The sequence below is a fragment of the Panthera onca genome, chromosome C2, assembly GCF_046562875.1.
Source record: "Panthera onca isolate mPanOnc1 chromosome C2, mPanOnc1 haplotype 2, whole genome shotgun sequence".
Lineage (NCBI taxonomy): Eukaryota > Metazoa > Chordata > Mammalia > Carnivora > Felidae > Panthera > Panthera onca.
In genome coordinates, this window is record NC_138347.1 from 81,614,239 (window position 1) to 81,638,904 (window position 24,666).

The 24,666-nt window shown below is 38.8% G+C and overlaps 1 protein-coding gene across 3 annotated transcripts; it reads left to right on the forward strand.

Moving 5' to 3' along the window:
- The first annotated feature begins 447 nt into the window (after window positions 1-447).
- On the forward strand, window positions 448-19,304 carry TRA2B (transformer 2 beta homolog). Of its 3 annotated transcripts, none has more exons than XM_060639454.2 (9): window positions 448-659; window positions 12,129-12,262; window positions 13,321-13,483; window positions 14,338-14,526; window positions 14,756-14,871; window positions 15,983-16,066; window positions 17,796-17,855; window positions 18,335-18,408; window positions 18,887-19,304. In XM_060639454.2, the coding sequence occupies exons 1-9, from the start codon at window positions 624-626 to the stop codon at window positions 18,895-18,897; spliced, it is 867 nt and encodes a 288-aa protein (XP_060495437.1). In that variant the 5' UTR covers window positions 448-623; the 3' UTR covers window positions 18,898-19,304. The 3 variants fall into 3 exon arrangements, with proteins under 3 accessions (XP_060495437.1, XP_060495438.1, XP_060495439.1); XM_060639455.1 differs by having other exon boundaries at window positions 18,338-18,408; XM_060639456.2 differs by lacking the exon at window positions 12,129-12,262 and having other exon boundaries at window positions 449-659.
- Window positions 19,305-24,666: the final 5,362 nt, after the last annotated feature.

Consider the following 24,666-nt stretch of genomic DNA (forward strand, 5'->3'; position numbering starts at 1 on the left):
CTCAGGAAGAAAACATCTACAATTGAAGCTAAATAAATGCAAAGTAAAGCAAGGAACCTAGCATACGGATATCCACCCTCTCCAACCAAAGGAAGGCAGAATAAAAGACAAAAACTCATAAAGCAGAAGAAAGGACTCAAGGATGGGCGAAAAGGAGGGCATCTCCTCCCTCCCACCGCCACGACAGTTTCCCTGGTAGGTTCCAGAACATTCAGGCGTGGCTGGTGTCACTGCGCCCCTTGGCGACCACCTCTTGGTCAGACCATCCAGCGCGCTCACTTTCCCGCCTCATTGAGACCCAAAGATAGGGGTAGGGCCGCGCGAGGTGCGGGACTTACGTCACGTCCGATTCCGGACGCGGCACGCTAGAAAGAGGAGGCAGAGCGCGGAGGGGCGGAGCCAAGAAAGCGCGCGTTCTGAAAGGGGGAGGGGCCGGGTTAAGGAGCGCCGCGTCACGTCCGGCAGGCTTAGAGCCCGTGCGGAGGCGGTGCGGAGCGCTTCGATACTCAGCGGCTCGGGAACTTGTGCGTTCTACGAGGCTGCGGCGGAGCCTCTATATAGAAGGCGCAAGAGGTTGGCAGCTTCGATTGAAGCACGTCGAGCGGCGATAGCAGCTAGGAGTCATGAGCGACAGCGGCGAGCAGAATTACGGCGAGCGGGTACGTAGAGATGGTGCAGGGGGCGGCTGTGTGGTCCCAGCTTGCTTCTCTTCCAGGCCCGTCGGCCTCAGACCTGGAGACAGAGGCGATTTAGGCTCCGAAGTCTGAGGCTGGGGAGGAAGGGAGTTGGGTCTAAAAAACCCTTGCGGGGAGTGTCTTTAGTCGTGAAGGAGGCCGCCGTGGGGGGTTATGTAGCTCCTTACCCAAGACGGCGGTTTTTTTCCGTTACGAGAGGGGGAAAGCTTAAAAATGGCCGCTGCGTCCCCTCGGTGTTGGGGGAGGGGAGCGGTATCTCATTTCGCCGTTGCTCTCCTGCGAAGCCTCGCTGCCGCCATCTTGGGCTGGCGGGCCGGGCGGGCTGCCAGAGGCACAAAATGGCGGAGAAGCCGCGCGTCCAAGGCGGGCCCGCGCCTCAGTGGGCCGTGTGGGGCGGGGAGAAAGAGGGGCAACCTACTCAGAGGGTTTTCGCCCGGCGTTTAGGTTAAGAAAGGATCGTCTGTGGACCCCGAAGTGATGGAATCTAGGAAGTTCTTGGGACCTCTCTTACGGTGGGGGAAACTAATCCGAGGTAGTCAAGTTCTGGGCCCGATAGAGGTGGTTTCGCGCGCGCTTTGTGTTCGGCCTAAATGGAGTGTTTCTCTTTGATACCGAAAGTGCTTTCAAACGAAAAGTCGTTATCGGAGTATCCGAATAGACTAGACCCCGAGGCCGCTGAGATTTTCTTCTTAAATGGAGTAGGTATTTTTCACGGGATTGTGTAGGAGAAACTGGCGGGCAACTTGCGGCGCCGTTATTTCCTTTTGTTTTGAGGCATTCTAAATCTGTGAACCACTACTCTGTTGGTACACTTTTTTTTTCTTTTTCTTTTTTTTTTTTTTAAAGCCTCCACCTCTCATGTGGAGTTGGGTGAATGTTAACTGGAGGAGTAAGACCGTTTCCGGGCTTAAAAAACGTGATGTAAAGCTGGTTGCGAGGCTGTGGGTACTAACAATGATGCAAAAATAGAAAACTTGCCAGAATCTTAACGTTCGAGGTTGTGGAGAACTTTATTGAAGAAGGAAGTTGATTTTTTACTTGGTAGGAATACGTGGGGGTGCTTTTACAGTTTGGTAGGTTTTCTTTTTCTTCTAGGGCCATCGTAAGACCTCCGTAACAGTCGTCAGGTAAATCTATTCAAGTATCTTAGCAAACTCTTGTAAAAAGATTTGGGGCCTTTCATTAGAAAGGCATTTCTAGAAACCTCTATCATAGCTCCTGGAACGTTGTCGAAATTACTGTTTAACTTGGGAGCTAAATCTGATTGATTTTGGTCTGAGATAATCAGGCTTGACCCCCTATTCAGAGGAATATTAGCTTTTTTCATTTTTCCCTAAGGCTTTTGATCCCAACATTACCAAAACGTGTACGATTATTTTTATACCTTTGCTTTCTTATGGTTAGAAAGTTTGGAGTGAGCGCACAAAGGGTTAAAGCTGTGATTTCTGATTTCTGCCGGTTGACTACACTGTTGAACTGTATTTGGACTGGAAAGCAAATGATGACTTTAAGTCTTTTGTTTTCTGAACAATTATTGGGTACTATTTGCACTATTGAGAGGATGCAAAATGGCCGGTTTCTGAGAAGAGCTCTCAGTTGAACATACCTTAATGTTACTTGTAATCATGTGCTTGTGAAGACGAAACTTGCCCCAAAATAATATTTGAGCATATTTTACATATGGGAGGAAACAATTGTTGGAAGTAGGTTCCTGGCTTGAGACCGTTCAAGAGAGGTTGTCATCCAAATAATTTGACATTTTTGAACATCTGTTTTCTTCCATAATCTTATTTATGTAGATTTATTCACCAAAATCTTATGGAAGGAAAGTTACAAAATAATTTCAAGCTGTATGTTAGAAATTGATGTATTTCTTACGTAAGAGTCTTGGATCCTGGAAAGGTTTCTAAACTTTCAAGTTGTGGCATACTTCTATGTTGTTTTGTTTGGCATTTGTTTTGTGTGTAGATTGCTTTGCAATTGGTGAATTGGAAACTGAAGAGGTTAGAATAGGCCTAAAAAAAAAGTTTGGATTCGTAGAGTGCCTGGCAAAAACCCTGAAGCTTAATGGAACAGATTAGATATAATGCTGTAAAAATGATGATGTATATAGTAGGTCTGACTGGCTATAAAAAAAAAACAAAAAACCCTTCTTTTGACAGTGCCTGAAAGCAGTGAAAAAGTTGCATTCAGGGTAATAATCTTGGACATGTTTGGTATGAATAGCTTCTCTGAAGCCTGAAAAATTAATTCAGCTCTAGGCCCTCAAACATTTCAAACTGTTAATGTAAATCATTAAAACAAGCCTAATCTGTATTGTTAATGTAATCGCTTAAAATACAAATCTCTTCAGTTTGGCTGGAACCCCACCCATCCCCAGCCTGTCCCTTCATTTAGCTATCCAGAATCCAGACACTCCCATATCCCCAGCATAATTCTGGAAGTTTTTTTTCCCCCAGTCCTTTAGACTTCAGAAGTTTCTTTCCTAAACAGACTGTAGGCGTGTGATAAATTGTCCTCCATCTGGTCACCCATAGGGTTTTACTTCTTGGGTGAATGAATATACGAACAGAACTGTTGTTCAGTGTGTCCTTTTATCTTCTTTTAAATGCATAGTTAGGGTATGTTGCAGAATTTTTGTGGTTCATGTCACACTATTATAGCAGAGTGGCTTTTACCTTTATTGTGAGATTTTTTTCATGTGATCGATTTAACTCAAAGTCTGTTTCTATCTAGAGTTAACTTATTTGATGTAGGCAAACCCGTGCAAAATAAAATACTTTTCATCTCCAAATTCACTTCTCCCAGTACTTTCCAAAAGTTGCTGGCAAATATTTTTGGGAAAAGGGTTGACCAGTCAGCCCCTTTGCAAAAAGTCCTAGCAGTTATGTCATAATATGGACAAATAACATAAAAAGAGTTGTTGGTGGCTAGTTTGTAGGTGCATAGCAATATTGAGGCGGGTAATCTTTAAGGCCTGGTAATGGTCATAGTATTCTATTTAGAGTATGCGATGTTTGTGTGTTTGGTCTTGACACTGGTTTAATGCTCTGCCTTCCTAATGAATGTAATTTCTTTAGTTTCTACAAATAAGTCTATACTTAGAGAATCCAGAAACTAAATAAGGAAACACTATTATATGAACAGGTGGTTTTAATTTCTGCCTTGCTGTCAAGATTACAATAGCAAGCAGTTCAAGAACATATTCTGGTAGAATATTGGCTATAGTTACTGTAGAAATAATGTTTGCACTGTAGGTACATTATCTAGTCTTACTCTTTATGGAGATGAGTAGTATCCAGATACCATCCCATCAAACTGCCTTTCAGCTTTCTGCAGTTTTTCTCTTCTGCTTAATCTTGGGTTGTCTTTCTGTAGTCTTTGTTTTTGGCCCCTAACTCTGAATTCTGATTTCCAAAAACTGAACCATCTGAATCTATTTCTTTCTAAAGAATTGGCAGCCATTGCACCACATTCCTTTAATAAAGGATTGAATTAATGTCAAGTGAAAGGAAATAGTTTGCATTGTTTCACTGCGAGTCTGGTTAGGTATGAGTCTCTTGAAAAAACCAGGTTGAAGAATATTTTTCTTGGTTTTAACTAAGAATGTTTTTAATGTTGTTTGGAACTAGAAGGTGGCATTTTCAAACTGAAATTACAAGTGATAACAAGGTAAGTACTACGGTTTTTTTAAAGAGGAATTCAGATGGTGAGATGTTAATTAATAGCATTCACCTTTCCCCTTTATCTCTAACAAAGCCCAAAACCTAATTGATAAATATTAACATTTTCATAGTTAACATTTTGCCCAAGAGAAGTATTTTTAGAGCCTTAGCATTCTGTGTTATGTTCAGTTTTCATACATAATTGTATGTCATTATTTTTTCTAGAAGGGATAGTGATTAGTGTTTAGGAATTTTAAGTGTTTTATCCAGTTTAGTTTTTTGGGGTATGGATTACATCGAATTTTAGATCTTGTTTTCATTTAGTCTTGTTTTTAAGCAAGCCAAAAAAAGTTGTTCACTATAGCAAATTTGAGTTTCTAAATTCTCAAAAATCTTTTTGGATTGGGTGTGGAGGTTATTTTCAGATTTCTACTTTGATTAATATAGACTGCCCAATACTGCAGAATGCATGAGCCCCTTCTTAGAGTTAATATTATTGATGCAAGAGATGGGCTTAAAACTGATATAGGTAAGTCAGATTTTTTTTTCCCCCTTCCAGAAAATATTCTGTCTTTGGAGTATTTTTCTCCACCCAACCTTCTGGTAGAGTTTACAGAAAAATAAAAACAGTCCATTAGTATGAGCATTAACCTTTATATAGCAGGATCAACCAATTTTTCTTTGTCTCATCCCAATTTTTTAAATATTACCTTGTTAGCAACCTACTGAATTTGTACATGTTTTTAATGTTATTTGAATTCAGTTGTAGTCCCTAGAGTCGTTCTAACAAAAAATTATGTTGATGATGTAAGTTTCTGCTTATTTCTTCACCAAATGGGCAATAACATTAGCCCAGTAGTTGGTTGTCTGGTTTTATTAAAGTGGCCACTTGAGCTCAGTAATTGAGTTAAAATAAACCTAATATTTACATTATCTAGCAACATGTTTTTTGGTCTTTGAATATAAAAGGAGGAAGATGGTTTGGAAGAGGTAATAAAATATAAAAGCAGGAAGGCATCCATATTGAAAAGTTCCAATACATAGAGCTTTGGCCTCCATTCCAGTATTTCGTGCATCTAAAGCCCTGTTTCTGTATGTTATCTTTAGGAGGCCCCAAGAGGAAACCTGCTTGGGCATTCTGATTCCACGATTACATTTGTGCTGCCAGCAAACATATCCCATTACATTTTAGTGATGGATATTAAAAGGAAATCAATTACTGTGATTCCCTTAAAAAGCTATTTAAAATTTTTCCTGGGTTAAACAATAATTGACTTTCAGCGACAAAAAAACTGAAGATTATGCTTACTTTCTCAGGAAAGGCATCACAACACTTGCCACTATAGCCATGGTTGTCTTCATGCCCACATAAGTTATAAAGACTTTGTTTCCTCTCCCTCTCCCTCCCTCCCTCCCTCCCTCCCTCCCTCCCTCCCTCCCTCCCTCCGTCTCTCTCTCTCTTTTTAAAGGAAGCTTTAGCCCCAATCACCCCCAAAGAAAATAAACTAGTAAATTGTTGACAAGTGAGGTACAGGTGAGGTACAGGATAACAGGGAGAAGTAGAATGTTTTTTGAGGCAGTATTTATTTTGTTTAGGGTGTTGAACAGACACTATTACATTTTATTGATCTGTTAAGTGATGATTGAGTTTTTTGGTTTTTGGGTTTGGTTTTTTTTTTTTTTAATAATTTTAGGAGGTGAGCTATAATTTTTTCCTAATATTGCCACCTTAAAAAGTAGGATTTCTCCTTTGGACTGCATAAGATTTTAATACGTTTGTTCATTGAGGGGGAATTCACAAAAAAATTCTTTGAAAACCTCACTGTTGGATTCAAGTTCGTTTGCTTTCTTTCATAACTACTTGGATACAGTAGTTGGTTGATCTGATTTTGTCTTTTTATGGTTCTAGTGCTAAATTTAGTAGTCGGACCATTCATATTTAAAATTTCACTAGAGCAGCTTTCTAGGGGTGGGTTTTGAGCACTTTAGTCCAAATTTTCTGATTCCCTGATACTGTCTTCTACGGAGCTCTTTATGCAGTACAAAAATGTGTGACATTATATATCTTTACCTTATCTATTATCTAGACAAGTCACAATTTGTAAACCTGTCCAGCCCTGAGCTTTGTCATCATTGTACAAATGAATTGTCCGTGCTTTCCTTTCTTGCACTTTTGTATTAATGTGTCACTTTTTGACTAGAGTTGTGCTTTTGACACTTAACATTCTCTTGATGAATACAATAAGTAAGAAGTGTGAAATGTAATTAAAGTTCTTAAATGTTAGATGAACAGCAAATGTTCAGTTGCGCACTTCGCATTCAACTTAAGCATGATAAATCTATCTGAAGTAGACAATGAGAATGAGGTTGGTTACCTAGTATATTTTAGAACCAACAGGAAGCTAGTTCCAGTTTTTTGAGCTGCATATTCTAGGGTTTTTTTGTTTTTGTTTTTTTTTAATCCAAAAAGAGGGATTTTTTTTTTCTAGTTTCAGTTTTGGCACTGGATTTTATCCTGGAGTTTTAAAATATTCTTCATCCTGTTCTTTTTCTATTAAGGTTAATGTTGAAGAAGGAAAATGCGGAAGTCGTCATTTGACAAGTTTTATAAATGAGTATTTGAAGCTCAGGAATAAGTGAAGCTGAAATTTGAAAAAATAAAAGAAAGAATGCATGCTAATTATCAGACCAGAAGTCCCACTTGTAGAATATTGAGCAATTTGTGTGAAGTGGGGAAGATGAAAGAAGTCAGAATTTGAAACGGAAGAATGAAGAAAAGAAATAAAAATGAAGTTAAGATAAGAAGTAATCTGGAATCAGAAAGCACTACGCTAAGTAATTACTAGTCTGTTTATGTGTCCCTGTATATTTTGCTAAACATGCATGCATTATTTGTTTAATAGAAGAAAATATATACAGGGCAAAGAAGTGCCTTCCAGGGGAAACGTTTAAATTAGGTAATTCTAATTTTAACTTCTTAGTCAAATGATTGAAATGCAATTTTAAAAAATAACCCTTTGTAGTCAAATATGAGGCAGGAATGAGCTCTCCAGCATGGGTAACAGTTGGCTTCATGTTGTCTCTCTAGATTTTTTTGTATAATGCTGCTGGTCCTGGGCCATGAGTGAGTACCTCCAGAGTTGGGATTGGTGGTCTGTGCCACCTCCATGGACTCTTAAAATTCATTGACCCCTATCTTTTAGTACTGAGCAATATATAGTAGAATGTTTTCTAAGTTTGTCGTAGTTTTCCCAAAGAATGTCACCAGGATGGTTATAGAAGCAAACCAGTGAAGAGGATAGTTCCTTTTGGCATTTATGAAAATTCTTTCTAGATGGCATAGGGGAAACCTATGACCAATTAGGCCCTAACTTTTAAGATGCAGGTTCTAAATTCACAAGGATGATTCTTTTCTTCTGTTTAATGCCTGTTCCAGTTGAATGACTAGGATTACTGCTAAAAATATATTAGCTTCCCTTACAATGAGGTGGGTCACATAAGTGAACAGGATCTCTAACTCAAAGTGGCAATAGTGGTAGTTCAGAAAACTGCTCTATTTCCTTTTTCTCATTTGCTGCTGTTAAAGTTTAACTGTTACAATGACGTGAGAGGTATAGATTATAAAGTAACTTAGTTTTGGTTCCTCACTCCCACCACTTACTTTGAAAAATAAACCCTAAAGGTCTGTCCTTTCCCCTTCCGTGTGTTTTGTTTTAGTTGAATAAAAGAATACGATGGTTAGCGAAATGTTACTTTCTATTGGATAGGACAAGTGAACTGTCAAAATAATACCCAGTGGTAGCTAACCAGTAGTTGTTTTCTGTTGGGAAAGCCAAGGGTATCACTTCTTCCTGAAATGAAGACAACCTAAAAAAACAGAGTTGTCAGGTCTTCTAGCTCTTGGAAAAAGTGGTTTAAATTACATATCTAAAAGGATCTATCTTCTAGGATTTTAGGGCCAGTTGTCAATATGAAATTTGTGCTTTTTATAATTATTTCTGCCTTGCAAGGAGAAGAAAATTATTCTCAATTCATAGTAGTTTCTAGCATTTGCTTTACTGGTTTGTAAATTTTGCCACGTATAAACTAATAACGTTAATTTTGCGCTCTGAATTACAGATTAGGCAGAGAGCTGAGGTAAAAAAGAGGTGAATTGATACTTTCTGTTCAAGTCCATGAATTCCTGAAAGGCCCTTGGGGTCTAAAAGAGGAAAAACCTATTAATCCTCTAAATGGAAAGAAAGCACTTTGGAATTTGATTATATGGCCTAAGCTTGGATAGATGTATGGCAAAAATAAACGCTGATGCCCATAGACCATTGCATCCATTCAGGGTTTTCTTCTCTTCCCACCCCACCCATCCCCCCCCCTGACCAAGGCATCTTTGAGTCTGACAGTGCCTCCTCTCAGCCCTGCTCTGCCTATTGGGGAAGTAAGAGGGAGACAGGCCTCTTGTCCTGGGGCTGGTGGAGCAGAGAAAATGAGAGAAACAAGGTTCCACGAAGATAATTTCACCAAGAGAAATCAGTAGGTAGGAAGCCTAAAATTTCTGAAATTGAGTAAATCAATGAGACTTAGCATTAAAAACATGTATGGTGCTTTTAACAAATGTAGAAGATGAACTCCAAAGTTATTAGAATAAGCTCTAGTTTAGGGACTTGTATTTTTAAATGCTGTGTAGGTTTACTGTATACCTCTAAGAGCCACTGTTCAAAATCTAATTTACAGCATCCAGTTTCTAATACAGGAGAAACCTAATGATTTGCTGGTTCCAGATCTTCTGGTTTCCTTCATCTCTTTCAAAAGGTTTTTCTAAGATACTGTCATGCTCAGAATAGGAAGATGCAGAAAAAGGTATTTTGTTGAAAGGCTGAGTTAGTTTTTGTGACATGTTCCCTTTAAGTTGTATATTAGAATATGACTAAGATCCAGTCTACAGAAATGATTCCCTGAGCAGAAATTTAGGGAATTTTTTGGCTTTGTTATTTATGCTAATTGTAAGTTCATGATCCTTTTTCTTGAGGTATTGATGTCCAGAGAAGTGTTTTTGGTACGGTTTAAATGTGCTGACACTTAAAACTTTTTAGCCCTAAGAGTGGACTTCAAGTTTTCCTTGTGTGGAGGTTTTCCCAGCTGGGTTTGCAGATTTGCCTGTGGATTAAGGTTTAAAGTTAACTTTGTTTTTAGATTTGGCTAATAATTTTAGGTCTCATTTTTTTTTCTCGAGCTAAATTTCCTTGAATATGTATTTCCAAAATAGCTAATGGCTAACATAACCGTAAAGGGGTTTAAATTCTTTAAGAAATATTCCTGACCAGAAAGGGAGGAGGAGGCATTATTTAGGTGTTAGCCTAACCAGATGTTAGTGTACAAGGGGAAATCTTTGGATTCTGGCTGGTGTTTCCCCTATTCCTGGTCTAAGAAATGATTGCTTACAAAATATGTCTGCAGATAGTTAATTTTAGAGGTTGAGAGAAAAAGCTCATAATTTCGTAGATACTGTATCTTTGACCCTAGAGATTACTAGAAATTCATGAGAAGCTTCATAAGGCTTATGACCTAGGCTAAAAGTGCTGTCTTTTCTCTCAGTGGACCGACTGGTAACGCAGGTTAGAATAAGGCTTTTCTGCTTAATGAAGCCAGAGGCTTAAAAAGAGATCTTGACTTTCCACTCTTTTTTCCTTTGTATTTTGATTCCTAGGCTGATGGATTTAACTATTTGATTGATAATCTTTTAACTGTTACTGTGAGCTATTTGAGCACTCTGCTCTCCTTTCCAGGGTAAATTGTTTTCTTTTGGTTTCCACTAAAAGCTATATAATCATTCCATGAAGTAATTTTTCTAGCATTGAGATAAACAAAGACAGTTAATTTAGGGGGTCTCAATTTATCTCTTTGCTTCTAGATTAGTTTTTGCCTGTGGTAAAGATGTCAGAAACCACACCACTATTTTTGAGAACTTTGTCCAAGAAGAGGAGGGAGGTGGAGTGTCTCTGTGCAGAGTATTAAATGTCTCTCTGCCAGAGAACCCCAAGAGATTAATTGGGGTCGCCTAAGATGCAGTGCACCCTTTAACCATTCCTTGTTAAAGGCAGCTGTTCTCATTAATAACAGTATCCTCTTTTTCCTTGAATTTCTTTATAGTCACTCCAGGGGAAGGAGAGGACGCTGTCACATTCCATGTCCCTTCCATGTTTTATATTGACTAAAGTCTTAACTAGGGAAGTTTCTAGAGTTGTCAGGCCTAATGACCAGAACTCCTTTTACTGGCAAGTTACTCTCTTTCCTGTTCTAAACTTCAAACTCAGTTTCTTCTGTATTGCATATAAATTTTTTCCCATTATGCTGTAGACCACAGAACATATTCCAAAAAGGTTTGATGAACTGTAATTTAAAATAATCCTATTCTATCCTTTCAAGAATGGCCAGAATATTCTGAAAGTCTACCACACAGGGAGGTCTCTGTGATCATTTTTATCCAGTAGCTTCGACATAGATTATTACCCCTATAGTAATGTTGGGTCCTCTTGAATCTGGCCATTTCTGCTCTGTCTTGGGTGGAAAGACTCACCAGACTTTATGCCTTTTAATTTGCATTAAATTGGATAACCTAAAATGAGGGTTGTCTTGCTAGCTGCTGATACCTTAGTTAGCTATCAGACTGAGTGGCTTTGTTCTCTCTCCTCTGAATCCACTGGGTTTTTTTGTCTGTTTCGGTGCGTTGGCAGAACACCTCCTTGGTTCAGTTACTTTAAATGTATGCTTTTTATACTGATAAGTTGGCTGTGCTTTTGCTCATTGATGAGCTAGTCAACCCTTTTTATCCATTCTCTTTGCTGCTTTCTTTAGAGATCTTCCTTACTGTGTCACTTAACTATCAGCTAGTCTAGTTTTGATTGGGAACACTATGGCTATACAGTATATACTTACTTAGACTTTGGTTTTTTCACATACAATTCTGAACTCTCCCTTCCTTAGCCTAGATAGGAGCCCCTGATTTAATATGTTAACTTTCCTAGCTACTTACTCCCTAATCCCCATCAGTTTGCCATGGTTCATCTCCATTTAGCTGAGGAGGCTCTAGATCTCTGGCACTATCTACTCTTCCTTCTGCACAGTTCACTGCCTTTTCTGCTGTGGCTCCATCTGGTTGCTTTATTTGAGCTTCTTAAGGGCCTCCTACCATGGTTAGGTGGAATTAGGGTCTAGTATCTTTCAAGCTGGTCCTTTCTACTAGGTTTCTACCTTTTGCTAGGACTTGAAACTGATCGTCCTTGCCTCTTTTCCCACTCAATAAATATAACTTGAGAAGTGAGGTCTTCTGAAAAAAATCAAAAGCATTTTAAAGTAAGTTTTATGATTTTCATAGGGTTTTGTTTTATTGATGGCAACTTGATTGAAAATAGGTATAAGATATAGGTGTCATAGTTAATAAGATTCTTTCTTACCCTAGTCTTTATGGAGTAACAATCCCAAAACACAATCCTTGGACAGTTCCCTTAACTGCTTGGCTTTGGCACCCCTTTCTGAGGAGAGTGGGGTCAGTTAATTCTTATCCCTGCTCCAGGAAAGGTGGAAGTTCAAGTAAATTGGCTTATGTCAGTTGGAGCAATGTAAATATATGAGGTATATTCAGTTCCTGCCCTTACCTATGTTTTCTTATCTTGGAAGGGGATTGCTTTCCCTCACCATTTATCTCACAGCAGCTTATTTGTTTTTAAAGTTGCCCAGAAAGTATACAAATTAAACTTTTGACATCTACGTGTAGGAATCCCGTTCTGCTTCCAGAAGTGGAAGTGCTCATGGATCTGGGAAATCTGCAAGGCATACCCCTGCAAGGTCTCGCTCCAAGGAAGATTCCAGGCGTTCCAGATCAAAGTCCAGGTCCAGATCTGAATCTAGGTAAGAAAGACTGTCTTGGGATTTTCTTCTGTTACTCTTAGCTTTGAAATTGGTGTGTGCTTTGTAAATTAGGAAGATAGAGAGGGTTGGATCATTTGTTGGCTTATTTAATATTGGTACTAGTAATGAACTTAATCATAAGTTCTGGGATAGAAGACTAAGTGGTTAAGAACCTGGGCTTTTGGCGTTAGGGTTCAAATCTTACCTCTATTTTTTCTGGCTTGGGCAGATTACTTAACCTTTTTCCACCTTAGCTTCCTTATCTTTAAAAGGCAAGTTAGTAATACTAGTTCTTGAGAATTGTGAGGATTCACTAGGAGTTTAAGTATGACAGACTGCAGGACATTGGCTTTCATAACTAATTCTTGATAAGTAGGTGTAGTCTAATATTATATACATGTGTATAAAACAAAAATAATACCTTAACACAGCGCACTTTTTTTTTTTTTTTTTTAATGTTGGTCAAGAGTAGGCTACACATCCTTGTTTGCCCAGGACAGCCCCAGTTTATGCCTATTGTCAGGCATAATTAACTGCACCTCTTTTCTCTCTTACAATGTGTCCTGTCTGGTTTAGATGACAGTTCATATGATCACTCCAGTTAGGAGCAATTGATTGGTTTTAAAACACTGCTGGAGAAAACTTAACGGTGATGGTGATTTTATCTTAAGTGAATGGTGGGCATAAGTGGGAGAAGCCGGAAAAAAAACAGGGTGGTATTCTGAGGGGGAAGGTGGGCACAAATTAAGCTAGTGTGAAGTGCTGCATGTTTTATGATTATCAAGGTTTTTTTTTTGAGTATGTTAATTGATCTTGAGTATGTAATTTTGATCTCCTTTATCTTAATTATCTTAAGAAATGGAAGAGAGCAAGTAGTGGTTTTGGAGCTCTTCCTAGTAGAGTTGAGATGACTGTAGATACAGCAGAAAAGTCTTGATCCCATGTCTGGATTATGTTTCGCCTTTTGGACTTTAACCCTAGAATAGATTATTAGAAGAATTGGAAACTATCTTATTGTCAGCTAATTAGTTATACTCTTGAAACCTTTGTCTTAACAGGTCTAGATCCAGAAGAAGTTCACGAAGGCATTACACAAGATCAAGATCTCGGTCCCGCTCCCATAGACGATCCCGTAGCAGGTCTTATAGTCGAGATTATCGAAGACGGCATAGCCACAGTCATTCTCCCATGTCTACTCGCAGGCGTCATGTTGGGAATCGGGTAAGATGACAAAATTGTTGTTAAAGCAATGGACTTTGTCTCTTCTGTTTTGAAATTAGAACTGATTATATTTGACACTGGACTTTCAGCAGTGAACACATGAGTTCCTTAGAGTCTCCTTGTGTTCTGAGTAATGTCTCTTTAAAAGGTATTTTCTGGGGCGCCTGGGTGGCTCAGTCGGTTAAGCATCCGACTTCAGCTCAGGTCACGATCTCACAGTTCGTGAGTTCGAGCCCCGCATTGGGCTCTGTGCTGACAGTTCAGAGCCTGGAGCCTGTTTCAGATTCTGTGTCTCCCTCTCTCTGACCCTCCCCCGTTCATGCTCTGTCTCTGTCTCAAAAATAAACGTTTAAAAATTTTTTTTTTTTAAAAAAACAAAAGGTATTTTCTATGTTAGGGCTGTCAGTCACATGTAAGCAAAATATTGGGACGGTGTAACTCATCAAAACACTCTTGGTTATTCCATTTAATTTTAAGTGAGTTTATTTTGGGTACTAAGGCTTTTTCCCTGACTTTTTTTTCCTCTGGCTTATAGAGATAATGCTATTCTAATTATTCTTATGTGTAGAATAAATCTTAGGTGACTCCCTTGGGCTACTTGCCCTTTAATATCCCCTCACAAAACTGCCAGTTTGGTATTCACAAATAGAAGTCACTGTTCCCGCCCCCCTTGTTTAATTCTGAGATTGAAGTTGTTTTTGGAGTCTTTTCTGCCCATTCTTAATGCTTGTGGCTATTGCTATAATATACTAGTTATTAATTTTAATTACTTATTCCCTACTTTCACTGTTAGTGACATTTCTTAGCTTCGGTTTATAAGTTTTAAAGTGTAAAATTCATCTTTCCATTTCTAGGCAAATCCTGATCCCAACTGTTGTCTTGGAGTGTTTGGATTGAGCTTGTACACTACAGAAAGAGATCTCAGAGAAGTGTTCTCGAAATATGGCCCCATTGCAGATGTGTCTATTGTATATGACCAGCAGTCTAGACGGTCAAGAGGATTTGCCTTTGTGTATTTTGAAAATGTAGATGATGCCAAGGAAGTAAGTAAAAATTTACCTGTATCCTTGTAAAATAAGTCCTGTTGTTAACTTCCAACTACTAATGAACTTGAATAAGGATAATTTTTGCTTTTACATTGTAAATAGGGTATATTTATAGTTCTTTATAAATCTTATTTCTAAGTATTCATAAAAGTATATCTTACTGTTATTGGACAGTTTGTGGCTTTGTCCAGGGTGTATATAATAACTTTCAATACATCTTTCGAAGGCAAAGGAGCGTGCCAATGGAATGGAGCTTGATGGACGTAGGATCAGAGTTGATTTCTCTATAACAAAAAGACCACATACCCCAACACCGGGAATTTACATGGGAAGACCTACCTAGTAAGTTTAAGATTGATAGCTGAGTTCGTTTCCTCTAACAACTACGTGTACTAGGGGGAATCTTTGGCATTTCATCCAGTCCTGACACAGTATAAATCATTTTCCCTGTGTTTTTAAGTTTATATCTTGAGAGAGTGGGGAGAGAGAGAATCCCAAGCAGCCTCCATGCTGTCAGCACAGAGCCTACCCCACAAATGGTGAAATCATGACCTGAGCCAAAATCAGCATACACTTAACTGAGTCACCCAGGCACCCCATCTTATGTGTTTTGTTTTGTTTTAACTAGCTAAAACTGTATTAAATAGAACATATTCAGTGGGAACATTGTGTTTGTGCTGCAGACTGAGAGAGGACATCCCACCATATCATACAGAAATGCCATATATCTGGCTTTGCTTGGTAATTAATGTTCTTGATTAGACCATTTTTCCCATAAGGAAATCTTAAGTATTCTATGTAAAGTCAGGTATGGAACAAATCCTACTCAAGTGCATTTTTTAGCTTTGTTAAACAGTGGAAAACAGTAGACTTCAGTTTATGCATTGGACTATGATAGGCTGCTTCTCTCTTGTCCTCCTCGGTGTTTAAATTGACAAAAATCTGTGTTGGTCTCCCCTTTTTATTTTCCCCCTCAAATCACATTCTCCAAATAATGATTTTACTTTCTCTTCCTCTAGGGAAATATATGGGCTTTATTAGCAAATGACTTTTAGTTGGAAGCAAGTTAGCAGAATGTGTATTCCAAAAGATTTTTAAAATACATTTATGTATATTGTAAGGGCAGAGAAAGGACAGTGTTTATCCGATATCTGTGAAAATTTAAACCGGAATAATGCTACTTGCCTAGTTAACGTCTCTGTTAGAAAAGGCCTGTCTGTGAATTAATAATTAGGGAATTAGTAGATACCTTCATTTTTGCCCAATAGACGAGAGTAAAGAGGTTATAACTCGAAGCAGTTGCCCAGTTATGTCCTTAGAGCTCAGCTGTGTGGCTCACAAGACCCAAATAAGCCATGCTGCTGCTATTGTCTGAACAGTTTAAACAGTAAAAGTCATATGTACGAAGATAAGACCACATGGTATTTTATGAAGCTATATCATTTATTCATAGTGGAAGTTCACGCCGTCGGGATTACTATGACCGAGGATATGATCGAGGCTATGATGACCGAGACTACTATAGCAGATCATACAGGTAAGTTTACCACAATATGAGGTTTAAGTTGTTAAAATTTTGAAGGAAATACGTATTCTCTCCTCTCCTGAATCAATTGCAACATAATTTAAGGCAGCGCTATATGTAAATTTTAGTCTTTGATAAAATCACTTTTTATACTAAGAAATCTAGGACTAGAGTTTAAACTAGATTTTAAGGTTATGTGTCTTGTTAATTTAACTTAACATGTATATTTCTTTTTAAACGTCAAGTTGTAAACCAACTGAAATCCCTGGTTTGAACATGACAATAGAATCAAAATTTTAGACCATAGTTTAGATTTTCCACTTTTTTGTGCTTGTTTTGTTTTTAAGACAAGTTCCATATGCTACATTTTTAAAGTTACTGCTTTAGCAAGTGGTTTTTTTCTTTGGGTTTTTGTTTTTGTTTTTTGTTTTTTTTGTGTGTCTATAATGTGTGATGCACTAGGGAGACAGGGAAAACTAAGTCTTAGAAGAATCCAAAGAAGTAACTACTGAAGGACGATAATTTAATGTAACAATGGTTGGTGTGTGTGTGTGTATTGTAAGTTTTATTTATTTTGAGAGAGCCTGCACAAACTGGGGAGAGGTAGAGGAGGGATTCTCTGATAGTGTGGAGCCTGACGCAGAGCTCAAACTCAAAAACTGTGAGATCATGATGACCTTAGTGGAAACCAAGATGCTTAACTGACTGAGCCACCCAGGCACCCCTAGATAGGTGGTGGTGGGTTTTGTTTTTAAGTTTGAGAGTGAGTGAGCACAAGCAGAGGAGAGGCAGAAAGAAAATCCCAAGCAGGCTCTGCACTGTCAGCCCAGAGTCCAGTGTGGGGCTTGATCCCAGGAACGGTGAGATCACAACCTGAGCTAAGATCAGGGAATCAGATGCATAACTGACTGAGCCACACAGGAACCCCCCCTGGAGTTTATTAAATATTGGTGACTTTTTTTAGGGGGTTAGGGAAATACCTATCATACTGAGAATACTTTTGAGGGTAAAAATGAAGTAAAATTCTTCAGTTCAGCAGCACCAGGTAATTTAGACCCTGTATTGCTTGTGAAAATGGAAATTGTGCAATAAGTATTGACCACAACAGCTAACCATGATTCCTTAACCTTGTTTTGGGGTGTGGTATTGAGATGTAAATGTCTTTTTTTTTTTTTTTTTTTTTATGCTGTTTGGAATATTTAAAGAAGTTGAATGTGGAAGTGAGTCCTAAAGCGTGCAATTGTCCAGGATTTTATCCCTGGCAAAATCTCTCTTGGAGAGAACATATTTTTAGTTTATTTTGAGAGTGCAAGGCAAGGAGGGGCAGAGAGAGTCTCAAGCATGCTCCACATTGTCAGTGCAGTGCCAGACACGGGGGCTTGAACCCACAAAATGAGGTTATCACCTGAGCCAAAGTCCAACGCTTAACTGACTCAGCCACCTAGGCGCCCAATTATATGGGACTTTAAGAGATTGATTGCAGAGGATGGGAAGATTAAGGTCTTAGGTTTGATTTTTATTCAGATGAGCATTTACTTTAGAAATGTTTGTTCTGATACTCAGTTTAGCCACCAGAGAGAGCTCTATGTCAGTTTGTTAAAAGGGTGGCAAATGTAGCCCCTTAATTACTACCAGAAAACTACCTTTCACTTCTCTGTGGGAGTTCTAACTTTACTACATTAGTAATACATTGTTTTTAAAACTTAAAAAATGAGTATGTGTTACTTTTCTGCCTTCACAGAGGAGGAGGTGGAGGAGGAGGAGGATGGAGAGCTGCTCAAGACAGGGATCAGATTTACAGGTATGGCAGGAGAGGATTTTAAATCTACACAACAGTAAGATGGCTCACATAAAAGATTTAGTTACAAGTATTTTGATGGTTAATTATAAGTTGCGTCACACAAATTAGATTGTATGAAATACAAAAATTCTGTAACTGAAACCAGGGACTGTATACGACTCCATGTGTGTGTTTACAGACGTGAATTAGGCTTACACTAGGGTATCTTCTTGTACTGTTGAGGTTTTGTTAGCTTTTAATGATCATCTCAGGATAAGCAAGTGAATATTCAAGTCACTCTGTCTTTGACAAAACAAAACCACTTTGAAGTACTAGTAAAATTTGTTCGGGTGTTGGTTCATGATGGTGTGGTTAGGAATAGTGGTTTTATTATCAGGACTAAAACGGACTTTGAAATACCATGACTGTTGAAAGTTGTATATGTCATCTAGTCTAACTTTGTGGAGTGAGTCTTAGACGGTCTTGACATTTGTTTACAGAAGGCGGTCACCTTCTCCTTACTATAGTCGTGGAGGATACAGATCACGTTCTAGGTCTCGATCATACTCACCTCGTAAGTTTTTAACTTGATTTTTTTGTTTATCAAACCACAGCAGATAATGGGTTAATTCAAGTAGTTTTATCTGTATTTATAGTCTCTCCTGCCCCTCAGTTGTGTGAGGGTTCAAGAAAGTATATGCAAACAATTCCTTGGAATCTCTCATTCTTGTTACTAATTGAAATATAAACATATTCTGGTCACCATTTGTAGCTTTTCTTCCTAGGAGTGCTTGCAAGTTTTGTATAGCAAGGAAAATTTGAGTGACTTTAAAACCTTAGCTCTTGAGTTAGACTTCCCAGCTATTTCTATTGTTTAACATTTGTTCTTTGATTTCTAATGTAACTCTTGTGTGAAAGGGGTCTTTCTCTAGTTTCCCTGTAGAGAATCTGGTGCATAGAATTTTCTAATGGTAGAATAGTCTAAAAGTCTCAACATTAAAATATGTTTGATAAATGTACTTCATTACTGAAACACTATTATTTCTTCCTAGGTCGCTATTAAAGCATGAAGTTGAAGACTTTCTGAAATTTACCCTAGAGTTGGGATATTGTTTGTGGACAATATTTTTATTGTCTCCTGTTTAAAAAGTGAACAGTGCCTAGTGAAGTTAGGTGACTTTTACACCTTTTATGATGACTACTTTTGGTGGAGTTGAAATGCTGTTTTCATTCTGCATTTGTGTAGTTCGGTGCTTTGTTCAAAGTTAAGTGTTTTCAGAAAAGTATGTTTTGCATGTATTTTTTTACAGTCTAAATTTTGACTGCTGAGAAGTTTCTATTGTACAAAACTTCATTTAAAAGGTTTTTCTACTGAATCCAGGGTATTCTGAAGATCGAAGCCTGTGTGTAAAATGCTACCATATGGTAAAAAGCAACAATAAAGTTTGGTTTTTACTTTTCTTTCTAACATTAATGCTTAGCAGAACTGTTCAGATTAGGTTGTCAGTAGCAAATTTCAAGACAAAAATACCCATTTTCCTCCAATCCATGAAACATACTATACTTAATATACCTGCAACTAAGTGTTAAAAATTATGCTCTGTAACCCTGTACTGCTAGTGTTAGAACTAAGGAACTTTCAATACAGCAAATGCTTAATGCTTATATAAATGTGGATTTGTCAGCCTTTATGTAATCTGTATTATATAAAGCAGGGAATAAGAAAAGAGGTACATAATGTATGCCTTTAAAAGGCTATTTCTTAAAGCTGTTACAAGGGGATAATGGTATTTCAACTAGTTATCAGCAAGTGACAATACATTCCACCACAAATGTACTCTTGTTCTTCTAGCTTTTAGACTATGGAAAAAACTGAGTGCTTCAGAGTTCTGGAAAAGAGAAGGGAACACTACACCTGTGTTGTGGATGAACTGAAGACTGCCTGTTCATTTTTTAAATATTATTTTCAGGTCCTTTGCTTACCAAAGGAAGTCCAATTTCACTCAAATGTTTTGAGAACTGTGTTTAAATAAATGCAAATGAAAAGAGTAAAAGGCTGGTACAACTCAGTTTACAGAAAAGATTTTATTTTAACCTTGTTACTTATAGTGGGTTTTTTTTTTAAATAATTTTTAGTCCCTTGTACAGTATCCCTTGGGCTAAAATGTATTCTTCTTTACTGTTTTTTGATTTTTTGGTTTTTTTTTTTTAATAGCTGTACATTTCCTGGGAAACCTATTTAAGAGGGGAGTAGGTACATGAGTGGTCGTCTTCATTTGGATGGTGTTTACATTAAATAAGTCTAGTCTCCATACTTACCCTGAGGGTGACAAATTCAAGGGAAATTGTTACAGGTAATTTATTGAAATTAGTATGTCCCAGGTACTTTGTAAAGCACTTTACATATATCAGTTCCTTTAGTCTGTAGCAGTCATCAGATAGAACTTAACAGCTATTAAAATGGCAATGCCAAGAACTGAATGTGGGCAGATTGCAATCCTCATTCTGTACTCAGTCATGATGCCATTCTGCTGCCAGTTTGGGTAACCAGATGATTCAAGATATTGGTAATGGTGATAAGGGTGCCTGGCTGGCTCAGTTGGTAGAACATGTGACTCAGTCTCAGGGTTGTAAGTTCAAGCTCCATGTTGGGCATGGAGCCTGCTTAAAAACTATAGCTAATGTGCACAGGCAGTATTTGCAGGCCTTAATTTGTTACACAGGGTGCTGTCACACTTGCATGCCTCTCTCATACTTTGGAAACTGTCAAATGCATAGAATATTACTCCTGCATGTTTGTGGGGTTTTTGTCAGTGGGTTTGTTTTTTTTTTTGAGAGGACCGTGTGTGTGAGCAGGGAAGGGGCAGAGAGAGAGAGGGAGACACAAAATCTGAAGCAAGCTCCAGCCTCCGAGCTGACAGCACAGAGCCCAGTGTGGGGCTTAAACTCACGAACCCCACAAGATCATGACCCTGAGCTGAAGTCGGATGCTACCAACTGAGCCACCAAAGTGCCCTTCATGCTTGTGTTTCTCATAAGCATCTGGCACTGACTTGTACCTCCTACATTGTTTCAAATCTATTCTCAACCAGTTTTAGACTAACAGTTGGTCCCTAAGATGTAGAATGTGGTCCAGAAAGGGTTGGATTGTATAGTTTTGTAGTGATAGAATGTATATGAAGGAACATGCATGGTACCACTTCCAGCTGTCTTCCTAGGTGGAAGGGTAGGTAGGCCAGCACCAAAACGGTGTGAGAATAGTGGGTATCTAGTGCAGGGCTCACTGACTGAGCTGCCCTACTCAAACTCTTAAGTCTTGTACTCTTACCTCTTGTTACAGAATGTGGGGTAAGAAATACAAAGATTTCCCAGCTCTCTAGCCCCAGGTCTAGAGCAACTTTGGAATGCAACCAGGCCTAATTGATGCATCCCAGAAGGTGTTGGCTTGCAATTAATTCATCTAAACCACCTATTATCCTGCCAGTAAGGTGTTTTTTTAAACTTAGTGATCAGTTGGACCTTTGGATCTGGAAGCATTTTGACTATAATAAATTGCTACCAGCAGGCAGAACTTGAAAATTTAGAACTCACCGGGTTTGATGGGCTAAAGAGTGGAGACTCCTTTCGTATTCTGGGATACAAAACACATCTGTTCATCATGTGCTGTGATGGTGGTCATCTGGTCAGTCCTTTGGGTTAACTGTTGCCATACAACAATTTCAAGACCAAATCTAGAACCATAGGAGAAACCTTGGATAATTTAGGGATAGGATAAGTCAATGTCTTAAAATTCTTGCCTTAAGCAAAAATAACCCAGGCTTTTATATGCCAGTACTAATAATATATTGTTTACAGCTGTAGGCCTGAGATGATTGAAACCAAATGTAAAGTCAATTTGGAGGACTGCTGAATTAAAACAGTTAAAGTTCATAATCCTGCTAGGGTCTTGTGAAAGCAAACATTACTCAGGAAATAAGTCAGATCCCAACAATTGGCATAAGTTTTTGGGTTTTGTTGTGTTTATTTGGAGGCCTTTGAGAACCTCCAAGCCCTCCAAAATGTTAAGTTGATTCCCTTACATAAGGAAAGTATGCCTCAGGGGGTGCCTGGGCTTCTCAATTAAGCCTCCCAACTTTGGCCCAGGTCAGGATCTTGCCATTTGTGAGTTCAAGCCCTGCATCAGGCAGGCTCTGTGCTGACATTTCTAAGCCTGGAGCCTGCTTTGGATTCTGTGTCTCCCTCACTGTCTCTGCCCTTCCCCCGCTCACGTTCTCTCTCTCTCTCTCAAAATAAACATTAAACTTTTTTGAGTATGCTTCAGGATTAAACTAACAATTCTCAACCTTCATTTCCTGCTGAGTATTTCAACTCTGCAAAGGCTCAAGGGGAGAAACAGTGAATTAGACTAGGGGAAAAATTTTCACCCAGGATTTCATTTACAGTATCAGAATTTGATAAATTTTATGGAGATTGTTTGCTATAAGAGTATGCACACTAGCAGTTTTGCTTCAGACAACAGACTGAGGTCTTAGGTAAGACACTAAACTCTTTGAAGAAGAGGCCAGAAATCTGAAATAACCACCTGTGCATATGAACCTTCTCAGTTTGGCCAAGGGGTTGTACAATCTTTTGTACACTGTACTGGAAAAAAAACAAACTTACCAGAAATACTGGATACTGGTTTGCAGTTAAACTACTTGGGAACCAAGGATAGACACTTGTGATCAAAAGTCAAAACTGGGGCTTGCAGCTAGGTGAGGCATAGGATTCTGTTTGAATTACTCCTGTTAAGGCTAGGAAAACCTCAGTTTGTTTTTGTGGGGATTTACTAGGAGGGATCCTCTTTGGGATAAAGGCCAAATGGAAGCCATTTAGGACTGCATAATAAAAGTCATACCTGTCTCAGGATTGCAGAGGAGTAGTTGCTCTGGAAATAGAGAATGCAGACATGATTTTCTGTCACTTACTCAATTCTGCCAGTGTGGAGACCTGAGCATGTTAAGTGGTGGTTTTAAACACGCATGCTAATTAGACACTTTGTACCTGAAATTTAAAAAGGTTTTATTATTATTACAGTGAACATTTTTGAAGCAATCTTCCTACGTGTGCATCTTAACAGTTTTTGAATTCCTTTTTTTTTTTTTTTTTTAATTTTTTTTTCAACGTTTTTTATTTATTTTTGGGACAGAGAGAGACAGAGCATGAACGGGGGAGGGGCAGAAAGAGAGGGAGACACAGAATCAGAAACAGGCTCCAGGCTCCGAGCCATCAGCCCAGAGCCCGACGCGGGGCTCGAACTCACGGACCGCGAGATCGTGACCTGGCTGAAGTCGGACGCTTAACCGACTGCGCCACCCAGGCGCCCCAACAGTTTTTGAATTCCTAAAGGTAGGCAAGCTACACCACCTCTGGACTAAATCCGGCCAGTGTCCTATTTCTAGTTTTTACAGCCTTGACCATTCGTTTCCGCATTGTATAGGACTGCCTTCCTATTTTAATGGCAGCATCAAGTATTTGTGACAGACTACATGACCCACAAAATTTACAAATAATTAACAGCTCTTCTAAGAAAAGCTTGCTGATAACTAATTTTAGCCCACAGGTACCCATCACCTCCCCATCCTACTGAGCCTGGTTTGTAGAGGTGGCTCCCTCACTTCTATACCAGAATCAGACTAATATTCAAGACCCACTCAGGTGACTGATGAACAGCAGTTTTCCCAGTGAGAACTAAGAGTAGTGTTTATCTCGACTGTTGGTCTAAAACAGTTTGTGGGCGACTGCTTGGCAGTAGCGGAATAGCAAGGTTAGTAATACAGCAAATGCTTTATCAAATTATCAAATTTGAGTATTCATGTAGGCTAAACATCACTTCACTTCCAAGAGCCTGTCTTGCTGGTAATAATGACCCAACTCAGCTCCAATGTGAACTAATAACTTGGAGAGGAAAAGAGTCCTTTGTGCCTTTTTAATTCTTTCACTGCCTCCAAGGACAAGTGACATTGGGAATAGAGCACAAGGGTCCTCCATTATTCATTCCATTCGTTGCTGCTTAATTCCCCACTATGAGATGTGATGATGGAATTACACCCTAAATCTTGGCATTTTGTAGGAAAACGATTATTGGGCTAGAATGAGTTTAGAGCCCTAAGCAATGATCACAGGTGCCATCTTTTTTAACCTTATATTCAGTTTATGCGTTCAATTTTATAAAGGTCAGGGAAGACCACATTTAATATGACATTTGAGTAGAGAGATGAAAGTGAGTCATGGATGTTTGGGGAAGGAATATTGGTGGACTAGTAAGTTCCTTGGCTTGTTCAAATCTAACACCAGGGAGGCCAGTGTGGATAAAGGAATAAGATCACGTGGATAAGCAAAGAACCATATCAATTCATGATTTTTGTAGACAATGAGGAAAATTTGGCTTTTACTTGTGATGGCATGGGGAAACATTAGGTGTTCACTGGAAGAGTGAGATGTTCACAAAAGCTCAACTATGGAGTGCCAAGCAATGTGTAATGAATAAAATGAGCTCTCCATTTGGAAGGACCAGCATACGTAGAGGTGATTTTCATTATAAAATGGAAGAACCGTTAGATAGAACTTGGGGTGCTATTGAAATCCTAGTGGAGGGACCCTGGGCAAGACGTGGGTCAAATGACCACAGTACTCGGGGATTAATGATCATGTTTGCAAAAGTGCTTTATAAGCCATAAAACCATATAAATGAAGAGAATTTTGAAAACCATCCATACATATGGAGGCTGAATGGTCACTCAGCAGACTTTAGTACAGACAGGTCTCTTAACTAACCCACAATCTCTAACAT